General features: G+C 42.0%; 1 protein-coding gene across 1 annotated transcript in view; it reads right to left on the reverse strand.

The window, feature by feature from the left end:
• The window catches only part of ITGA8 (integrin subunit alpha 8), a 128,786-nt gene that overhangs the window by 18,793 nt on the left and 88,597 nt on the right, over window positions 1–21,396 (reverse strand). The window contains exons 26-28 of the mRNA XM_068404603.1: window positions 20,997–21,122; window positions 17,373–17,486; window positions 423–524 (exon numbers count right to left, since the gene is read on the reverse strand). Coding sequence (XP_068260704.1) covers window positions 423–524; window positions 17,373–17,486; window positions 20,997–21,122 — 342 coding nt within the window. The remainder of the gene's footprint in view (window positions 1–422; window positions 525–17,372; window positions 17,487–20,996; window positions 21,123–21,396) is intronic.

Consider the following 21,396-nt stretch of genomic DNA (forward strand, 5'->3'; position numbering starts at 1 on the left):
AAGCTTGTGTGAGAGAACTGCTGAGTAGGAGAAGAGTGAGATCTCTAAACCTGTCAGAAACAAGACTTTGGATTTTGCACAAAAATTTCCTCCAGACTTTTTTTGCCATAAACAAGGTAATTAGACAGCTGCTTTCACAGCTTTGTTGTTTTCTTCCGGGTGAACAATCCATCCTGAGTGCAATAAAGCAGTCTGCACATTAATGCAGCAAGAAATTATTTAAAAATGGAATTAGTATCATATAGCAACAACTTCCACGGAAAGCAATAAAAGTATTTCCTTTAGGTATTATTTCAGGAATTTACACTAGAAACACAGGAAAGACTGAACTCAATATTTTCATCTATAAAAACTTTCACAGCTGTGATCAGAATGACCAAATACATGTGCTTCACACAAAGACATCATTTTCAGTTACTTACTGCTATGCTTCCCTTGGGGAGCTTTGCTGGTTGCACTTTATATGGCAGGCTCTTAACTTCGAAGGACACGTTGGAAGAAAGAGTATAGAGATCATTCTTTCTCTGAAATTACATTAAAAGAAGAAATTATTAAAAAACATGTTTATACTTAAAAGCATTATGAGAAAGAAACAGAGAAAAAATACAGAGCACTGATTTCCTAAGGCAAATAAGGGGTGATAAAAAGTCTCCTGGAGGTCAGGGACTAGTCCCTGCCCAGAGGGGAGAGACTCAGCAGTGGCTGTGTGTGTCCCAGGGCAGGGGAGGCCACAGCTGTTTGCAGCTCGTTGGGGGAGGGCACTGATTCCCTCCCAGTGCACAAGGCTAGGAAGGTGCCAAGGAGCTGTGAACCAGGGGTGTCACCAACAGGTATTTCCCAGCTCAGTGAAAGAACAACGGTATCTACCCGGTGGAAGAAGACCAAAATGGATGTGGGAACCCAGACAGAGCTCCCACGGAAGGAGGCGATGGTGCAGGTCGCAGGCTGCAGGGAATGCTACAGCGTCTCTGTGGTGACAAGGGGCTGTGTGCGCTGTGAACAAGTAGATGATCTGCTCAGCCGAGCGGCACAGCTGCAAAGCCAGGTTGAAAGGCTTCAAGCCGAAGTAGAAAGGCTTAGGAGCATTTGGGAGGCTGAAATGGAGATAGACTGGTGGAGCCAGGCTCTGTCTTCCCTGCAATAAAAATGGGAGCACCTGCTGGAGAGCTCCCAGGATCGAAGGACACCTGTACTCTGCCCCTCTCAGGTGGAAAACAATAACCTAGAGGAGAGGAGTAAGTGGAGGCAAGTCTATGGCTGTGGCAAAAGGTGAGTGTCCTCCTTGCCTACCTTGCCTCCACAGGTGCCTCTGAGCAATAGATATGAAGCCCTAGTGGAATACAGCTGGTCCAATGGGGATGCGGTGGAGAGGCAACCTATATCAGAGGTCCCACCACAGTCAGAAAAACCTGACAGGCATATAGCTACCTCCTCCACAAGGAAGAAGAGAAGAGTTTTAGTGGTTGGAGACTCCTTCCTAAAGGGATCTGAGGGCCCAATATGCAGAGCTGACCCCCATCACAAGAAGGTCTGCAGCCTGCCTGGAGCCCGAATCAGGGATATCACCAGGAAACTCCCCAACCTGGTGAAGGCCACAGACTACTACCCCCTGCTGATCTTCCAGACAGGTGGGGAAGAAGCTGCATCCTGTAGTCTGAGGGGGATGAAGAAAGACTACAAGGCCCTAGGACGGTTGGTGAGAGAGTCTGGGGCACAAGTTGTTTTCTCCTCCCTCCTTCCATTTTCAGGTGATGACGTGGGATGGAATGGTAGGATTCTCTCTATTAATGCCTGGCTACGAGACTGGTGCTACAGGCAGGGCTTTGGGTTCTTTGATAATGGCTGGTTGTATAAGACACCAGGCGTGACGGTAATACATGGGAAAGGTTTATGTTGTAGGGGCAAAAGGGTTCTGGGACAGGAATTAGCAGGGCTCATTCGGAGAGCTTTAAACTAGATTCGAAGGGGGATGGGGTAGTAGCTGGGCTTGCACCACTGGGGCAATGCTCTAGTGTTGAGGCAGACCAGGAGGCCTCCCATCCCCCTGGGGTGAAATCGGTGTACTCAGCTCGCTCCCTGAAATGCCTGTACACCAACGCACGCAGCATGGGGAATAAACAGGAGGAGTTAGAAATCCGTGTTCGGTCGGGGGGCTATGATTTAGTGGCAATTACAGAGACTTGGTGGGACACCTCGCATGACTGGAATGTGGTCATGGATGGCTATGTCTTGTTCAGGAAAGACGGGCCACTAAGGAGAGGTGGTGGAGTTGCTCTTTATGTGAGTGAGCAGCTAGAATGTATTGAGTTCTGTCCAGGGGCGGACCAGGAGTGACTTGAGAGTTTGTGGGTGCGAATTAAGGGGCAGGCTGGCAGGGGTGATACTGTTGTGGGTGTCTATTACAGGCCACCGGATCAGGATGAGGAGGGTGATGAGGCCTTCTACAGGCAGCTGAGAGCAGTCTCGCAATTACAGGGCCTGGTTGTTGTGGGGGATTTCAACTACCCTGATATTTGCTGGGAGGCCTACTCAGCCAGCCATCCTCAGTCCAGGAGGTTCCTCCAGTGCATTGATGATAACTTTCTGATGCAAATGGTGGATGAGCCAACTAGGAGAGGAGCGCTGCTGGATCTTATGCTCGCTAACAAGGAAGGTCTGGTTGAAGAGGTGAAGGTTGAGGGCAGCCTTGGTTGTAGTGACCATGAGATGGTAGAGTTCAGGATCTCATGTGGCAGGAACAGAATAGCTAGCAGAATCGCAACCCTGGACTTCAGGAGGGCCAACTTTGGCCTTTTCAAGCAATTGCTAGGGGAAATCCCATGGGACAGGGTACTAGAAGGTAAGGGGGCCCAAGATAGTTGGTTAGCATTCAAGGACTGCTTCTTCCGAGCTCAAGATCAGAGCATCCCAACAGGCAGGAAGTCAAGGAAGGGTACCAGGAGACCTGCATGGTTAAACAGGGAACTGCTGGGCAAACTCAAGTGGAAGAAGAGGGTGTACAGATCATGGAAGGTGGGGCTGGCCACTTGGGAGGAATATAAGTCTGTTGTCAGAGGATGTAGGGAGGCAACTAGGAAAGCTAAGGCCTCCTTGGAATTAAACCTTGCAAGAGAGGTCAAGGACAACAGAAAGGGCTTCTTCAAATACATTGCAGGTAAAGCCAACACTAGAAGCAATGTAGGCCCACTGATGAATGAGGTGGGGGCCCTGGAGACAGAGGATAAAAAGAAGGCGGAGTTACTGAATGCCTTCTTTGCCTCTGTCTATACTGCTGGAGGCTGTCCTGAGGAGCCCCGCACCCCTGAGGCCCCAGAAGAAGTCAGGATAGAGGAGGAGTCTGTCTTGGTTGATGAGGGCTGGGTCAGGGACCAATTAAGCAATCTGGACATCCATAAATCCATGGGCCCTGATGGGATGCACCCGCGGGTGCTGAGGGAGCTGGCGGAAGTCATTGCTAGGCCACTCTCCATCATCTTTGCTAAGTCGTGGGCAACGGGAGAGGTGCCTGAGGACTGGAGGAAAGCGAATGTCACTCCAGTCTTCAAAAAGGGCAAGAAGGAGGACTCGGGTAACTATAGACCGGTCAGCCTCACCTCCATCCCCGGAAAGGTGATGGAACAACTTGTTCTTGGTGCTGTCTCTAGGCACATCAAGGACAGGGGGATCATTAGGGGCACTCAGCATGGCTTCACCAACGGGAAGTCATGCTTAACCAACTTGATAGCCTTTTATGAGGATGTAACCCGGTGGATAGATGGTGGTAAAGCTGTGGATGTGGTCTATCTCGATTTCAGTAAGGCGTTTGACACGGTCTCCCACAGCATCCTCGCAGCTAAACTGAGGAAGTGTGGTCTGCATGATCGGGTAGTGAGGTGGATTGTGAACTGGCTGAAGGAAAGAAGCCAGAGAGTGGTGGTCAATGGGACAGAGTCCAGTTGGAGGCCTGTGTCTAGCGGAGTCCCTCAAGGGTCGGTACTGGGACCAGTACTATTCAATATATTCATTAATGACTCGGATGAGGGAATAGAGTGCACTGTCAGCAAGTTCGCTGATGACACAAAACTGGGAGGAGTGGCTGACACACCGGAAGGCTGCGCAGCCATTCAGAGAGACCTGGACAGGCTGGAGAGTTGGGCGGGGAGAAATTTAATGAAATATAATAAGGGCAAGTGTAGAGACCTGCATCTGGGCAAGAACAACCCCATGTACCAGTACAAGTTGGGGGCAGACCTGTTGGAGAGCAGAGTAGGGGAAAGGGACCTGGGGGTCCTAGTGGATAACAGGATGACCATGAGCCAGCAGTGTGCCCTTGTGGCCAAGAAGGCCAATGGCATCCTGGGGTGGGTTAGAAGGGGTGTGGTTAGCAGGTCAAGAGAGGTTCTCCTCCCCCTCTACTCTGCCCTGGTGAGGCCGCATCTGGCATATTGTGTCCAGTTCTGGGCCCCTCAGTTCAAGAAGGACAGGGAACTGCTAGAGAGAGTCCAGCGCAGAGCCACGAAGATGATTAAGGGGGTGGAACATCTCCCTTATTAGGAGAGGCTGAGGGAGCTGGGTCTCTTTAGCTTGGAGAAGAGGAGACTGAGGGGTGACCTCATTAATGTTTATAAATATGTAAAGGGCAAGTGTCATGAGGATGGAGCCAGCCTCTTCTCAGTGACATCCCTTGACAGGACAAGGGGCAATGGGTGCAAGTTGGAACACAGGAGGTTCCACATAAATATGAGGAAAAACTTCTTTACGGTGAGGGTGACCGAACACTGGAACAGGCTGCCCAGAGAGGTTGTGGAGTCTCCTTCTCTGGAGACATTCAAAACCCGCCTGGACGCGTTCCTGTGTGAGATGGTCTAGGCAATCCTGCTCCGGCGGGGGATTGGACTAGATGATCTTTCGAGGTCCCTTCCAATCCCTAACATTCTGTGATTCTCTGATTCTGTGATTCTGTAAGGCAAAGATGGTTTCTTTTGGTAAATGGTACAGCAACCCTGGGACCTGTATGTGTCCACGAGACAAACACGTAATACAGCATAAAGCTGAAATACAAAGACCGCATGTTCAAATGGGGAAGAAGGGTTAGATATGCAGAAAGACACATACAGTTGTTTCTCGTATTTCTCTCTGAAATAGGATACTAGTGAGTTTGAAGCAGAAGGGAGGTTTACGGGGTGCCTATTTTGCAAAACCTCGCAACACCAAGGTTGGGCTCACCAAGCCCAACAACAAACGTGGGTATCTTGAGAAGATTTCCAGGCCTACATTGAGACCAGGTTGGTAGAGCTCCGTGTTGGCATCAGAGGAATTGCTGTGCCTTCCCATCAAAGAACAACAATAGGAACAAACATCTTTGCACTTCATTTAGAGTGTGATCTTATTTCCTGTTGCAGTAGAGCTCAAAAAACCCAGAACTCATCTTGCTTTTTTACTACATTATGCAACTGCAATAGGAATGTATAGCAGTCATTGTTTAACTGGCTGCCTAGTAAAATATTTGCATAGCTCTCATTAAGCACTTCAACAAAACCAAAGATGTGCAGGCTAAACAAAATATATCTCTCTACTTGCTTGTATTTATAAAATATTATTAAATTAGATTAGATTAGATTAGACTAGATTAGGCATTACCTTCCCTGGTGTAGAATGACTAAAAACTGTTACATCATATAGCTCATGCTGTGACTTTTAATTAGTGCTTTCACCTCATTAGGAAGCCAGCTAGGCCCGGACACACTGTGTGTGTCTCATTGTGCTGTTCTGACCTGGACAATAATCTCCCACTCTGTGCAAATTGCCTCAAAATGATAGTTAAGTGCTGGTATGAAAAATATCTGCCTAAATCTGTTACGAACTGGCTTAAGCGGTGACATGTGAAAGTGCATGTCCCTTAAAAGAATCTCAATGGTTGCAACATTTACTACAATGGATACAAATATTCTCCACACATATTTTGGATCCTGTTGAGCTCTTGGCATCACCTATATCTAACTGGAATTAGTTTTGAAGGCTAAGTACATCAGGTATCAAGTAAATCTTTGAGTTAACTTTGAATTTGACAGCTTTCACTGTCAAAATAACACTGACTGTTATTTTGTTACAGACAGAAGATCCTGCGCTCTGACTATGACTGCTTTTTTTGTTTTCATTGCAAGGAAGGATGGCTGAGTGGTTACAATGCTCTTTGGGAAGTCAACAAACCTGTTTCTAATTCCATCTCAGCAACTGATTTTTTGGGTGACACTTATCTTGTATATCCCATCCCATGTAAAGTTGGGGTAATTATATAGTTCTAAAAAAGTTCTTTGATATGCTCTAAAAAGCACTAGGTAAGGACTAGGAGTTATGACTGTCACTTTATCTCCTGGAGGTAAACAGTTTTAATCTTTTGTATGAGAATATTTTTGAAGCCCTTAATTTTTGCTACCTGTCTCAATCCTTTCTGAAATATGACAATGAGAATTCAACACAGTATTTGGCTACTGATTTATAGAAAGATAGAGCCTTGTAAGTAAAGCAGTATTTAGTTTTGACACCAGCTTCTTACAGTCCAGTGTATTTGGAACGTTGCTGTCACTTCCTAAATCCCCTTCTGCAAAACTCTTTCGCCTTCCTTCTACTTCTTGCACATTTAGGAGTTCTGCTCCATTGAAAAGACTCATTTCCTATGTGATTACTCAACATCTTTTCCTCCCTGCTAGGTAGTGTTTTTCTCTGGAATTTCCTGTTGCATCAAAGGCATAAACCTTCTCTAAGAAGTGTTCCTCCCCTTCCAGCTGTTTTGTGGAGCGAAGATTGAGGTAAGAAGACCTCATGATAATTTGGGCTCCTGTTTCTTTGCTTCACTGATGGAGAAAGGTTTGTTTGTGAACATGACCTGAAATAAGCATAACTTAAACCTGGGAGCCAACTTGGTTGTGGCTGGATGACTATGGCCCAACTCAAAGTTTTCACACAACTGCTGAGGTTGGAAGGCACCTCTGAAGATTGTCTGTTCCAACCACAGGCTCAGAGCAGGGTCAACTAGAGCAGTATGCTCAGGGCCTTGTCCAGTTGGGTTTTGAATATCTCAAGAATGGAGACTTCACAAACCCTAGGAGCAACCTATTCCAGTGTTGGATTACCCTCACAGTAAGAAGTTTTTTCTTATGTTTAAATGGAATTACCTGTATTTCAATTTGTGCTTCTTCCTTCTTGTCCTGTTACTGGATATCATTGAGAAGAGCCTGGCTCTGTCTTCTTTACTGCCTCCTGTCAGATATTTATACACATTGATAAGACCCCACCTGAGCCTTCCCTTCTCCAGACTGAACAGTCCCAGCTCTCTCAGCCTCTCCTTGTATATCAGATGCTCCAAGGCCTTAATCATTGTTGTGGCCCTTGGCTGGACTTGCTCCAGTATGTTTGTGTCTCACTCCCAGGGAGCCCAGGACTGGACACAGCACTCCAGATCTGTCTCACCAGTGCTGATCAGAGAGGAAGAGTCATGTCCCTCGACCTGCTGTCCTAATGCAGACCAAGAGGCTGTTGGCTTTCTTTGCTGCAAGGGCACACACAGTGGGCTTATGTTCAACTTGGTGTCCACCAGGACTCCCAGATCCTTTGCTAGAACACTGCCTTCCAGCTGGTTGGCCCCCTGTCTGTACTGGTGCCTAGGGTTATTCCTCCTGTAGTTCAGGACTTTGCATTTCCCTTTGTCACACTTCATGAAATTCCTGCCAACCCACTTCTCCAGTATGTCAAGGTCCCTCTGAAGGGCAATACAGCCATCTGGTGTATCAACCACTCCTTTCACTTTTCTGTCATCTGCAAACTTGCTGAGAGTGTATTCTGTCTCATTTTAAACAGTATTGGCCTCAGTATTGGCCCCTGGGGTACACCATTAGTGACAAACCTCCAGCTGGACTTCATGCTGCTGATAACAACACTTTAAGCCTGGCAGTTCAGTCAGTTTTGAATCCACTTCTCTCTCCACCTATCTTCATTCATTTTGACAGTGTCAAAAGCCTTGCTAAAGTCAAGATAAAAAACAATGACTGCTTTCCCCTTGTCCACCAAAATGAACCTCATTTATCTCATTGTAGAAGGCTATCAGGTTGGTCAAACACAATTTCCCCTTTGTAAATCCACACTGACAACTCCCAATCACCTTCTTCTTCCTTCAGATGTTTGCAAATGGCTTCCAGATTTTTTTTCTCATCACCTTCTCAGGGACTGAAATGAGGCTGACTGGCTGTAGTTCTCTGGATCCTTCTTCTTGAAGATAAGTGTGACATTTTCTTTCTTCCAGTCCTCAGAAACTTCCCCCAGTCAACATGACCTTTCAAAGATAATTGAGAGTGGTCTCGCATTGACATTGGCCAGCTCCCTCAGCACTTGTGGGTGTGTCCCATCAAGTCCCTTGGACTTTTGTACGTCCAATTTGTTTAAATGTTCCCCTAACCTGATATTCCTCCATTGAAGGTAAATGTTCATTGCTGCAGGTTTTCTCTCTGGTCACAGAGGCCTCGGATTACTGTATGCAGATTTTACCAATAAAGACCAAAGTGAAGGAGGCATTGAGTAACTCAGCCTTTTCCATGTCCCATTCAGCAGAAGACCCATCTTTTCCCTAGCCTTCCTTTTGCTGCTGATATAGAAGCCTTGTTGATGCCCTTTAAGTCCCTTGGTAGGCTCAGCTCCTGGTAGGTTTTTACTTTCCTAACTCTGTCCCTGCATGCTCAGACAGTGTCTCTATATTCCCCACCCAGTCCCTGCACTGGGTCAACTGACTTGGCTTCCACCTCTTTTATGTTTCCCTTCTATGTTTGAGTTTTACCAGGAGCTCCTTGTTCATCCATGCAGGCCTCCTGCCACCTTTCCTTGGCTTCCTGCATGTCAGGATGGACAGTTGTTGAGCTTAAAGGAGGTGATCCTGGAGAATAATTTGTTCTGGACTCCTTTTTTCTCCAGGATAATCTCCCATGGGCTTCCTCCAAGCAGATCTCTGAAAAGGCTGACGGTTGCTCTCCTGAGGTCCAGGGTTGTAGTTCTGGTATTTGCCTTGTCCATTCTGTCTCCTTTTTAAAAAAACTAGTTTTCTCTTCACTATGGGAGTGTTTACTGGTGCCATGAAGCCAGCACATTTATTGCCTTCTGGAACTCATTTGGCTATGCCATAATTTTGTTCTTTTAAAATATTGAGAGCAGCTGAATGTTTATTATCAGAACATTTAACCTGTCCTTGGGGCTTATATGAGCAATATGAAGAAAACTGCCTCAAATGACTACATAGGGATAGTCAAATCAGCTCCTTAACACAGATGGCATCTAATGAAAGGGAACTACCTTTTCTACCATCAACAGTGTTTGAAATGAAAAATTAGACCGATTTAATATTAGACTTGGCAAATAAGTATTTTTCATGGTGCTAATCATCAATGAGACAGTCTTCAGAAAAATAATTTTTTCCTTATCACACTAATTATTTTCCATTTTCACACTCAAGCCATTCTTCATCTTTTATTCTACAGCACTAGACTTCTCACACAAAGTCCCAGCATGTTTCTGCAGTTGTGCAATGATTTTCATTCAGAAAAAAAGCCTGAAAAAAGCCTTGTTTTCAATTCTAAGCAATTCATATTAAGCAGATTCTGGATATGATTTATATGATTTATAAAAGTAATCTGCAATGGAGAGAGCAGGATATGTTATATTATTAAAGCAGTAGACATTAGACATGCACCCTGATTGGCTAAAGTACAGTAAAGGCATTAACCTTCTTGAAACATCATACAAAGGAAACACAGCACTCATGGAAAAATAAATCCTTTCACCTACTATACATGGCTTATTTAATTTTCACCTTATATCAGCACCAGGAACATCAGAGGAGGGTACTTCCTGTGGATTAATACTTGGTTTGGGCTAATAACCTTGGGTTGTGCCCAAAGCTATCAACTCTCCTCGACCTTTCATTAGGCTCCTGGAAATGCTGCACATCTCTATTGCTGTAAAACAATGGAGAATATAAAAGACTAGAGTGTTTTCCTGCAGTCACAGAATTACTTGTTTGTCGCAAAGGACTTTAAAACGACGACTGTGGTCAGCATCAGTTGCAAACAGGATTTTTACTTGTACCAACACCTTGGAGATACAGGCAGCTCTCTCTCCTACAGCCTTGTTTATAACTCTCAAGGCATTTGTGAGAAACATTATTTCTTTACCATATCATTTTTTAAATAGCGTATGTTTAAATATTCAGTGTTTACTGGAAGCAGCAGGACCTGTGGTTTGCAATTCAAGCTGAGGACTTCATTATGTCTCAGAGGAAGGGGAAGAAGGAATTTGGTATTTGTGAATGTCAGTAGCTAATGACTAATAGTAGGGAGCCCAGCCCAGCCCAGCCCCAGCTACACTGGCCTTTTGAGGTTCCCTCATGGTAGAACAAGCAGAGCGTGCTCTTAGGCGCATCACTGAGACCGCTGTTTGCCAATATCCTGGCAAGCGGGCAAAACATGGCCATCCCCTCTGTTGCTTGTGTGGTAGATCCCTGGTGGTGTATTTATTAAGGTTTCTCTCTCTCTACAAACTTTTGTTTTACAAATAGATTTTTGAACTGAAGCCTTTGTTTTCTTTAACAGTTGCAAGACACAGAAGCATCCAGAAATGAAGGAAAGTGTTCCCGGTAAATATTCAGTGCAGTGTTTCCCTAAGTACAATTGAGACAAACAGAAATAATGTGGGAAGTGCTGGAAACTCTTGGACAATTTGAAGGAGAGTTCTTCAGGCTCCAGTGGAATGCTGGTGATTTCTGCAGGAAGTTCAGGCAAAGACTCGAAGTCTCCCCCAAACATATTTAAGGCGTATGGAGGCATCTTAGTCAGAGGGCAGACTAAAATACAGGGACAAATCTGGCCCACAGGTAGCTAGACTGAGGGTAGGAGGAACATAACTTTTAGCAGCTTAAATAAGTCTGACAGGTCATTGTTCTTCTGCAAGTTTGAAGAGTTTAACTACTGGAGAGACTCCCCAGAATGACTTTGTTCCACTGCCTCTATGGAGCATTGTTCAGCTTCTCTGAAATACTTTTTTTCTGGTTAGATGTAGCCCAGTGAAGTCACCCTAACTGAAGGGCACATACTTTCTCTATTGCAAGCTGCATGCTGCGGGGGAATTTTCCCCCCAGAACTTCTTTCTGTCTGTTGCATAGAGAGTTCAGTGCTGTTATAACAATAGTGGCCTTGCTTGATTAAAACTTGTTTCCCTTCGTGCCTGCTGGAGTCTGGCACATTTTAAAGACAAGAGGGTAAGCAATATGGTGTTACCTTTTAAATATATGCTTTGGGAATTCATTAGCTTGCTTTCTTTGACCCATACTGCCAAAACCCTGAACTACTGCCAATAAATAGAGTAGCTTACATAAATGCTGAGCGTAGAGGTCATACAACTATTTGTTCTTTTATTAATTTGTTAAAAGATGCATGTATGACTCTGTGCATAGTCAAAAAGTAGTTGTGCTATTTGTAAGAAGAGGGTATGTCCACCCAAATGCATCTGTGACCAAAGACAAGGATCTTCTCTGAAGATCAACACATCCTCATCTCTATCATTAACTTCTTACACTTCACATATTATATCTTTTACATTCATTTAAATAGACTATTTTAAATTACAATAGAGGCAGATATTTTGTTGTGATTTCAGAACACTGTAATATACAGATTTTAATGGTTATCGATTTAAGATGATTCTTTCTTCATATACCTAACATTATCTATACTTTAGCACATCTAGCAAGAGCCTCACGTTCTGCTTTTGTTAACTTTTTGGCATTATTTTAAATAACAATGAATGAAAACGAAGTAGCCCACACTCAAAAAACATCCACCCAGTTCAGCCCAGTGCCAAGGTCTCTTTCTAGCCTTCATTCTACATAAACAATCAAATCCAGCATATTACAGAATTTTTGGCCACACACAGTTTTATTTTTCACTTATTTTGTTTTTTCAAATAACAGTTGTTTGACATGAAGGCAAATTTCTTTGACCACTTCCTCCTTTTGTTGTTATATGTGGCTTGAAAGATAGTGCATCAAATTTATGGCTTTAAATTCTCGTTCTGAATTAAAATAATCTACTTAAATTTCCATACAGGGCTTATATATGGCAATTAGTAAGAGACCAAGATCTCTCTCTCATTAATTTTTCTGGTGCTTCCCTACTATGCACGGATAAGGAATTTAGGCTGGCTGCAGATTTATGCTTTGAAAACACTAAGCAAGCTTCCCTTGGCTGAGATGTTTTCCACTGGGCACAGAAAGAGGTTCTGTCCTGAGGCTAGAAACTGTTGTTCCATGGGGTCATATCCCACTTATAGATGGAATAATTACTCCCATATTAAAGAGGAGAGAGAAAAGTGATAGAATAAAGGAACCCATACAAGAGCTAGATCTCACACCTGTCTTGGACCATGTCCACCAGTTCACCTGTGTTCTGACTTCCAAGCCTCTGCAAACACACAGGTGCTGCACAGAGGACAGTCTGTGTGGCCCCACCACACTGGTTATCTGCATACTGCCTCCGATGGCCTTTGTGCAGCTAAACTGAATCCTTGTCCCCAAAGCATTACCTGGCCTAGAGAGTTTCTACCACCTCAAAAGAGTCTCTGAGTTCACCAGTAGTAAAACATGGAGATTCTCAACAAAATTTCTCATCAAGGAAGTACAATTAGAGCATGTACTCTAACACTGATGATAGCTCCAGATGCCAGGCAATGAAGGCAAAGGGAGATGAGAGGACTGGGAGGACTTCTAGCTGATGGCCCGAAATAACAAGGTATTACATCAGGCTCTTCCTCATTTTCTGTACCCTTCCAGAAATATCGATTTCTTTTTATGTCTTTGTAGAGGTGCACCTTCAGCAGAAGGGAACACCATCATTCTATAAAGCAGGAATGTGGGGTTTCTCAAGCTAAGGAGGGAATAGAATTCATGTCTTCCAGTCATGAATTCTCTAATCACTAAACTGCCAGCTCTAGCTTCTGCCACTGAATGTTGAATAAACAAAGTCCTCCTTAAGTCTTTCAACTAATGCTGTAGGTACCTCCTGAGTAATTTTTTGGATTTGGCCTTTTGAGAGGGTGGAAGTATTCCCGCTTAGTCCTGATTTGGGTGCCTGTCCTCCTGATAAGGGATAGCCCTCATGCACCACCCTGATGGTTAGTGCAAATCGATTTGTCTGAGGTACCTCATCGTCTTGGTATGCTGTACAGGGCGCCTAGGTATTTAGTTTCAGGTTTTGGATTCCAATCTGGGGCCAGGCACTTAAGATGTGGGTGTTGCAGCACTCATCACCTTTATTATGTCAAGCATATATTTCCATATTTAGGCATCTGAAAAGGAACAGGAGCAGCGCATGTTCAGAAACACTGAAATAACAAGTATTTAACAGAGAAGCCAAAACATGGCTTTGTATTCTGAGTGCCCGATTACAGTATGGCTGCCATGTTTCTGTTGCTTTCAGTTTTCTCAGATTAAAACTAGATTATTCTCCCTTCTAGCTATTAAAGTTCATGCAGTCAGGGGTGCCAAACTTAAATATCTGGATCCGTCTAAAAGTCAAGAGAGAAACAATACAATTATATTCAATAACATTAAAATAAAATAAAATAAAATAAACTTCAAACCTCTTGAGAACCTCACATAGCCTCTGGGGTTTTTTTTACATTACTGCCTCCCCAAGCTCTCCCAGAAAGAGATTTTTATCCTTGTGAGGAACTTTCAATACAGGCCGAAATAACAGTAAAGTATGAGCTGAGTTCCACTTCCCACAGTACTGTAAAAGTGTCTAAAGATCTTGGAGCCTGGAAGGGTGTCGCAAATCAGACAGATGGTACAGATTCATCATTTAGAAATACATTTTCGAACCAGATGTTTTACTAGCCAACTCCTGAGTCCTGATATTAAAAAGTACCCATCAGAGTTCAAAGAACACTGGGCAAGATCCCCTTGGATTGCCCTCTGATGACTCAGAAATACCGTGATTAGACAAATGGGGACATGATAGAGCCCTAACAGAACACAACATAACGTAACCATGTAAGGATGTTTCTCTTTTGCATGAATCAGGCTATTATTTGCTTGATCAGCAAGCCTGAATCCAAAAGTCAGCTTTACTAGAGGGTTCATATTTGCAGCCAGGCTTTGAAGTTAATCCAAAAAAGTCTGTGATTCTTCTTGGTCTTTGCACAATGTCTGTCTTTATCTTTGTTGGCTGGTTGGGAAATTTGGGCTGCTTTATTTACTCAAACACGTCTAATCATTGCACGTCATTTAACGTTATTTAAACATGTTTATGCATATTATTTGTTATGGGAGTTTGGGTTTTAAGGTGACAGATTACAACTGTCAAGAGACAAAGGGGTCAGCTGTTGTCAGTTAAACTAAGTGGAAGAGGAAGGAGTCACTCAATACATGACTGATCTTTTGTGGCAACAAAATATACAAGCTGATCCATATAACTTCAATGAGAAACATGAATTATTTCATCCCAGCATTAATCAATCACTTTCAACCAAATTCTTATCAGGTTTGCATTGGCATATCTGTGAGAAGAAAATACATGATGTCTGTGTTCTCAGCTTCAATGAGCACAAACAATTTCTTCTGCAGATCATCACACCTTCATTTAGATTATAACACAGTTGAGGAATATTGTATGTCACCATTACTCTGCTTTCTTTGGCATATGAGAATTTTGTACATTAATTGCATGTGAAAAAGAGTTTGGGATGTTGCTGTATAAACAGCAACTTTCCTCTAAGTTTCTTTAGAAAACTGTGACTGTGGGGTTCAGTCTGGCCCTTGAACAGTCCTTCCTGGTTCAGAATCACCATATTCTGATTATTTTGACTGCACTTTAATCCTCAGTTTGAATTTGCAGATTTCAGCCTAGCCAAGAGCAATTGTTTTTTAGGTATACTTTAGTTTACTTCTGAAATAACCTTAGAAACTAGAAGTTTACAGGCTTACTAAGAGCAGAATACGCCCTTTTCAGGAAACTAATTATGCTCTACAGTCTTTTGTGGTGATGGCTGTATAACTGTTAATTTTAAAAGGGGCTGTGAAAAAGGGAACTGTTTTGAGGTGAGTGGGAGGAAGACAACCAGATCCCATTACACTATTTGCTCTCTCTTTTCTCAGTGTATAAGTTTGCACGTGAAGCAAGGGTCATGCTATTCTGGCAGGTTCTTAGACAGAAATGGGAGGATGCAACAGTTCTCTGGGGACTACTTTTTTTACTTAGAAAAAAATTCTGTTGCTTTAAGTGGAGTTTTCTGAGCCTTTACAAGGCTTGTAAGTTACTATCTGAAGGAAACAGAAAAGCTTCCCAAGGATACAGATAAAAGGTAAAATTATCACAGCCCATAAAAAGCCTTGTTTGATAGCAAGGGTGTGTAAGGACAGTGGAGTAAGCAAAAGAGGTACTTGTAGGAGTGTTTGCCATGACGTCTCTGAACCCAGGGAGCCTACAGAATGGCTCACCCTTGGCCCTGCCCACAGGTTGGTGTAAGGTTCCACCTCTGCCTTGAGCTCACTGAGTGAAGGGAGGCACAGCAATAGCAAACAGGATTTATTAAGAAACAAGGAGGAGCTAAAGGGACTGCAGCACTGGCATTGCCTGGTGTGTTTGCACACACTTGTGTCCAAAGGCATAGCTGTGACCCTTCTCCATCATCCAGATCAGGAGGGCAGAGAACGGTGTTTCAAATCAGCAGGATAAAGCATTGTCTGAAGACACCTCTCTTTCTTGCCACTGGCTACAGAGCCTGCTCTTTTTCCCCCACTAGCAGATGACTCACTGAGCAAACCTAAATGAAGTATATCCAGTCTAGCCTTTCAAACACATTTGCTAAATATGCCTCCTCTCAAAAGCATTGTATTAAGGGAACTGAAGAGAGGATATGGAAGTTTCTTGGGATTGATTGTTAATAGAAAGAAAATGTACTGACAAATCAGGAATTAATTCACCATTCTGGATGTCCTTTGGTACTGAGCTAGATAGAAATCACTTTCTCTAAAGTAAGGCCAGATAGTTCTACACTCTCTTCAGTCATAATAGTGCTAATAGCTGTTGCAGAAGAAACACAAAATGTGACCCTAAGTCCTGATGGATAGGTGGAAAAGACCTTTTAACTCATCCTTTTGGTAACCACTGCCGTATTCCAGTACACTAAGAGAGACCCGTGACCCCCCAAAGTATGCACCTATTGTGGATTTGGAGCCATGATGGTTAGCTATTGAGCAGCTTTCTGTAAATACTGTCCCATCTGCTCTCTTGTTTCTCCAGGAAAGCAAGTTAAGCGAGCAAGAACTTTTTTAACCTACTTTCACATTTGAGGAAAGGAAGAAATTAACTTAAAGATGCGAGGAGCTTAATTTAAAGCTCCTATTGTAAGCTGAAGATCCTCAGTTCTTCTCTAGCTAGGGTAAGAGGTACTATGGGGATAAATCATGCTCCCACAGCTATGGGGAACACAGGAAGGTTCTTGCATTCCACGTAGAAAGACCGGGGAATTCTAAATTTCTTGAAGAAGGAAGGTGATAATCAATCAGTTTGATCAAAATAGCATCTGCAGTTATTTCCTAGTAACAGCAAACTGATTTATAAATTTCTCAATGTACTGCACAGTGTTAAAGATATGAAAACCACGAAGTACTACAGACACATGGCCAGCTGCAAGGTAACAGCTCCCAGTGCAATCCCTCTGCCTTATGCAGTGTAAATACAATTCTGAGAGCAGATGAAGTTGGAAATGCAAGAATTTGCAAAGACAAGATAATTTTTTCCATGGTCTGCACTGTCCCTTCTTTTTAGTGGTAAGTCACGGATTGTCAACACATGAGTGTTGTATCTCATATGAGCTTGATACATATTACTCTTTCCTAGATTAATGGAGAGTAAATAACAATGAATTTTTAAGCTGGACACAGAGTACACAATCTACTGTTTGGCTCCAAGGAAAACCTTTCATTGGGAAAGATGTGATGAAAGCAGAGCACATCATGGAGCAGAGCACATCATGGAGACCTAAGAGATTATTTTGATTTGGGCCAGTCCAGGAAAACAGAAACAAAACCAGGAAAGGTATTTAAAAAGAATCTTGGAATTTTCAGGTAAGATTCAGGACATGAACTTGAGAGGGAGCGATAGTGAGAAAAAGAAAAGTCAGCAGCATGAAGGTGACCTGAACAGGAAACAGTGAGATGTTATCTTCAAAGAAAGTGATAACAAAAAGGATTTGCATTTGGTCCATTTAATTTCATCATTTGTATTCTTAAATATCTGGTCAAATAAAAGATGCAGGCATCTTTGTGTATAGAAAGAGATTTTTGTGTGCATTACCTCCAGGAATGTTTGGGCCCATAGCCGGGACCTGATTTTTAGCGCTGCACTCTTCCCTCTTTCCAGTTGTCCCATAGTGCAGGAAATTAGGATACACTTCACATTTGTACAGTTCTGTGTACAAAATAAAGGGAAGTCATACCTATGCTTTAAAAGTTTATATAATCACTTTCAAATGCTACAAATTAGCAAAACAAATCAACTTTCCCATAAAGAGTTTAGTCTGAAATCAGTAATTTCATCTCATGTACATGAGATACTCCATGAGTCACTGTGAGATTTAGCGGGAGATTCTTTTTGCACCACCAATGAATACAACCAGCTACCTGTAGGAATGAAAATAAAAGTAATAATTTTCAACAATATCTAGTCTGGAGAACTCTTAAAATGTCCAGGTACTTATCAATCCTTTGAAGTATGTGCTTTGTCTTTATCTATCAGTCATTTTGTGATTTCAACATGGGTTTTTTTCTGTTCTCTATGCCTGAAGTCTTTATTTATGTTGCTAAATCTTTCCTCTCTTCTGCCTCTCCTGGTTTTCTTACTGATGTTTACATTATAACAGCCAGAACATTTGCTGAGATTCATTAGTTGTTCTACTTGAAACTTGTTGTCCATGAAATGTTCCTGATGAGCAGTGATTCTGGCTCATACACAGGGTTGAGGACAAAAGCCAAGCAATGCAACTCAAAACTATATACTCTGTTAAAGTCTGCCAGAAGAACGTCACAAAAAAGGTCAAAAGCTGACTGGAAACCACTGAAGAGAATGAGCAGAGTCTCATGGGGTAACCACAGAAATTATGTGGTTGGTTGGGGTAGAAAGGAAGAAAGATCTCACAGAAAAATGATTAAAAGTGTGTGTCAAAAAATGTGTAGGTTTATGCATATAAATGGGCTTTACCTGAAAAGTTCTGGGTTGATTCAGGAGGAAGGCTGAGGTTGTAATTGATTCACATTTTTATAACAAAGCAGAGAATCCTTCCCTTACAGATGCTTTACTGACACTCATGACAGAAGGTCTTGTGACCTCGAAAGCAAACCTAAGTTTTCACAAGTACATTCCCTCAGGAGAGTGAGAATGGCTGCACTACCAAAGCCCATACTTCAGAAAAAGAGAGGATGATGTATGTAACAGATCTGAAAATACCCTTAAGGAATCCTCTATTTTTATAGACAGCTTTCCCCACAAAACTTTATCTTATTACAAGTTAAGCAGAAGCTGTATGCTTAATCACTGTTTTCTACATCTGCCTGAAAATGAAACTGTAAACCCTGGAACTTGCAACTATAAACTTATTTTTAAATGAATATTTCAAAGTATCTGTTTATTTGGCTTTTCATGTTTAAACATCCTCCAACCAGATTTATTTATCTTTCAGGAAGGAGGAGAGCTGTTTTCATTAATCATAGTGGCCAACAACACATATTAACAAAATAAATCATTAGTATGCAAAAGAGTCTACTTTTGGCTGACATTTTAGGACCTGAACACATATTTCTATTTTTCTTAGTAATGCATTTAGCCTGTAGTGATTTTCAGACCACTGTAACATTAGAACCAATGGAAAAGAAACCAAATGTTTAATAAACAGTGTAAATAGAGTAAGAGGTTTTCAGAACATTCTTCCTCTCTGTGAAAATGCTTTGATGAAAATGAAATGAACTTAAAATTTCTGACAAAAAAATTACAAATTTTAACAAAGAATTACCTTTGGCTAATCGGTCATTTTGAAGAGCAACATGCACTTTCCATGTATACTTCAAATGTGTCAAAAAATTTTTTTTTTCTGGATCTGCAGTATGCAATGCTGAAGGCACATAGAATTGCCTTTCTAAATGAACAAATGAGATATTGCTTTTAGAATCATAGAATCATAGAATTGTTTTGGTTGGAAAGGACCTTTAAGATCATCGAGTCCAACTGTTAACCCAGCACTGCCAAGTCCACCACTAAACCACGTCCCTAAGCACCACATGTACACATCTTTTAAATACCTCCAGGGATGGTGACTCCACCACTTCCCCGGTCAGCCTGTTCCAATGTTTGATAACCCTTTTTCTATGCCCATCCTGAAAAAGTCCTGCTATATATCCAGTGGTAAGCACTGTACCCAATCCTATCCTAATTTGTGCTTGTCAAAAGCATATTGTACTAGTAGACTGCTCATCACAGTGCCAATTTTATATTACTAAGTACTCAGCTAAATACCATCTACATCAAGCAGCTGAAAAATCTCTGCTTTGTATTTTAAGATGCAGACACAGTACATACTTAAGAACTTTGTTAACCACTTTCAGTTGCTGCAGTAATTTCTATGCTGGCAGTACATGAGCCTAATCACTGAGAAAGATAACTGATAATTAAGGTATAACTGAACAATGGATTTAGTGTTCTGTGGTATTGACTGGTATGTCTTCAAAAGCCCAAGCATTTTTCCTTCAGCCTCAGTGGAATCAGATTCTTCCCAGGGTATTAGGTTGATGAAAGAATTACATAGGAATCAACAGTGATTATTGTTTAAAATGGGTTCATCTGTAATTTTGTTCTTAATAACATTATGGTATTCATTACTTTCAGATTCTATCTTCTTCCTGTTACGAAAATTGCCAAATTAACTTTCAGAAGCAGCATAATCATTCTATTACTCCAGAATACTTAGGTCTGTCAGGTTCTTTTCTTCTTACCAAATTTTAGTGATGTCAAGGAATTCAAACATGATCTTGCAGTAAACAGCTTAATAAGAGGCTGGACAGCGTGAAAGAAACTCTGCCTGAGGTTCATAAAAATAAATGGAAAGCACTGACTGCATGAATCCCACAGCTGACCTCAAGGTCACTGAGATTGAACACAGCCTCTAAGCAAGGGGAGCTGATACCTACAGTGCTGAAGTATGATAAAGATGGGACACTGAATGCACAGACAGAAAAAACCCAACCTTCTGAAAATATAGCCAAGTTCAAATACTCAGGTACCAGACTGACTAATCAGAACTATTTTCCTGGGAGAGAGATCTTTACTCTTGCTCCAGCATTGTCTGGAATGTTAAAAATGTAGTGACCTGTCCCATTTGCCTTGCTTGTGGTACTGTAAAGTGAAAGAGTCTTCCCTTTCCACGTCTATATAAGTACTTATTGGGGTGAACAAATATAATCCAAACTATTTGTATGTCAGAACTGTTACTTTACATGAAAATGTTAATTTTAAGTGTGAGCTACTCTTTACGAAAGAGCCAGAATGCTAGGAGTCAAGTTAACAAGAAGACACCTACATTTCAAAAGTCAGAATCAGAACTTTAATTTGGGGAAGAGGGGCTTGTTCTCTAAATCTGTGCTGAAATACCCTGTGATAAGTGTGCCATTGCATGACCACAGAGGTTTGTCTACAAACAGCCAGGAGTAAGACAGCCAGGAATTTGGCATGCAAGATCTTTAATGTAAAAATCTGTCAAACAAAATCACTAACCTGTGGCATGGTGATATGTAATAAACAATATTTTAAACTGAGAGGTTAAAAATCACTTAGAACAGTATTTAAAAGTTTGTAAATAAATCGCAGTCAAATCAACAGCCACCTCGATGTATTGCATGCATAGTCCCAGTTTATAGCTTTTAGATAGCTCACCAATATTTTTGCAGAGTTCTTCCTGTGAGATTCTGCCACTGTGACATCCCTTCTTCTGATGTAATGAGAAATTGTGGAATTATATAAAAAAGCAGCAAGTTCAGGAGTGTCTTGTGGAATAGTAAACTGCAAAGAGAAAAAATGTGAATGGTAATGATGTACTCATACAATGATTCTAACAAACAGATTTGTTCCCTTCTCAGCGGTCTTGAATTTTGGATTAACATTGTTTTTTCAATTTAACAGCACAGCCATGAGAATATACTGTCTTCATCTAGGGGCGTGATTAGTAACAGCACAGCAAGATATTGTCCAGTTATGGGAATTACAGTAGATAATATTTTTTCCACTTTTTACTGGAGTCCATTTCATTGCTGTACTTATTTTTCTTAGATGCTTG

This window comes from Nyctibius grandis, chromosome 7, assembly GCF_013368605.1.
Source record: "Nyctibius grandis isolate bNycGra1 chromosome 7, bNycGra1.pri, whole genome shotgun sequence".
Taxonomy (NCBI): Eukaryota; Metazoa; Chordata; class Aves; order Nyctibiiformes; family Nyctibiidae; genus Nyctibius; species Nyctibius grandis.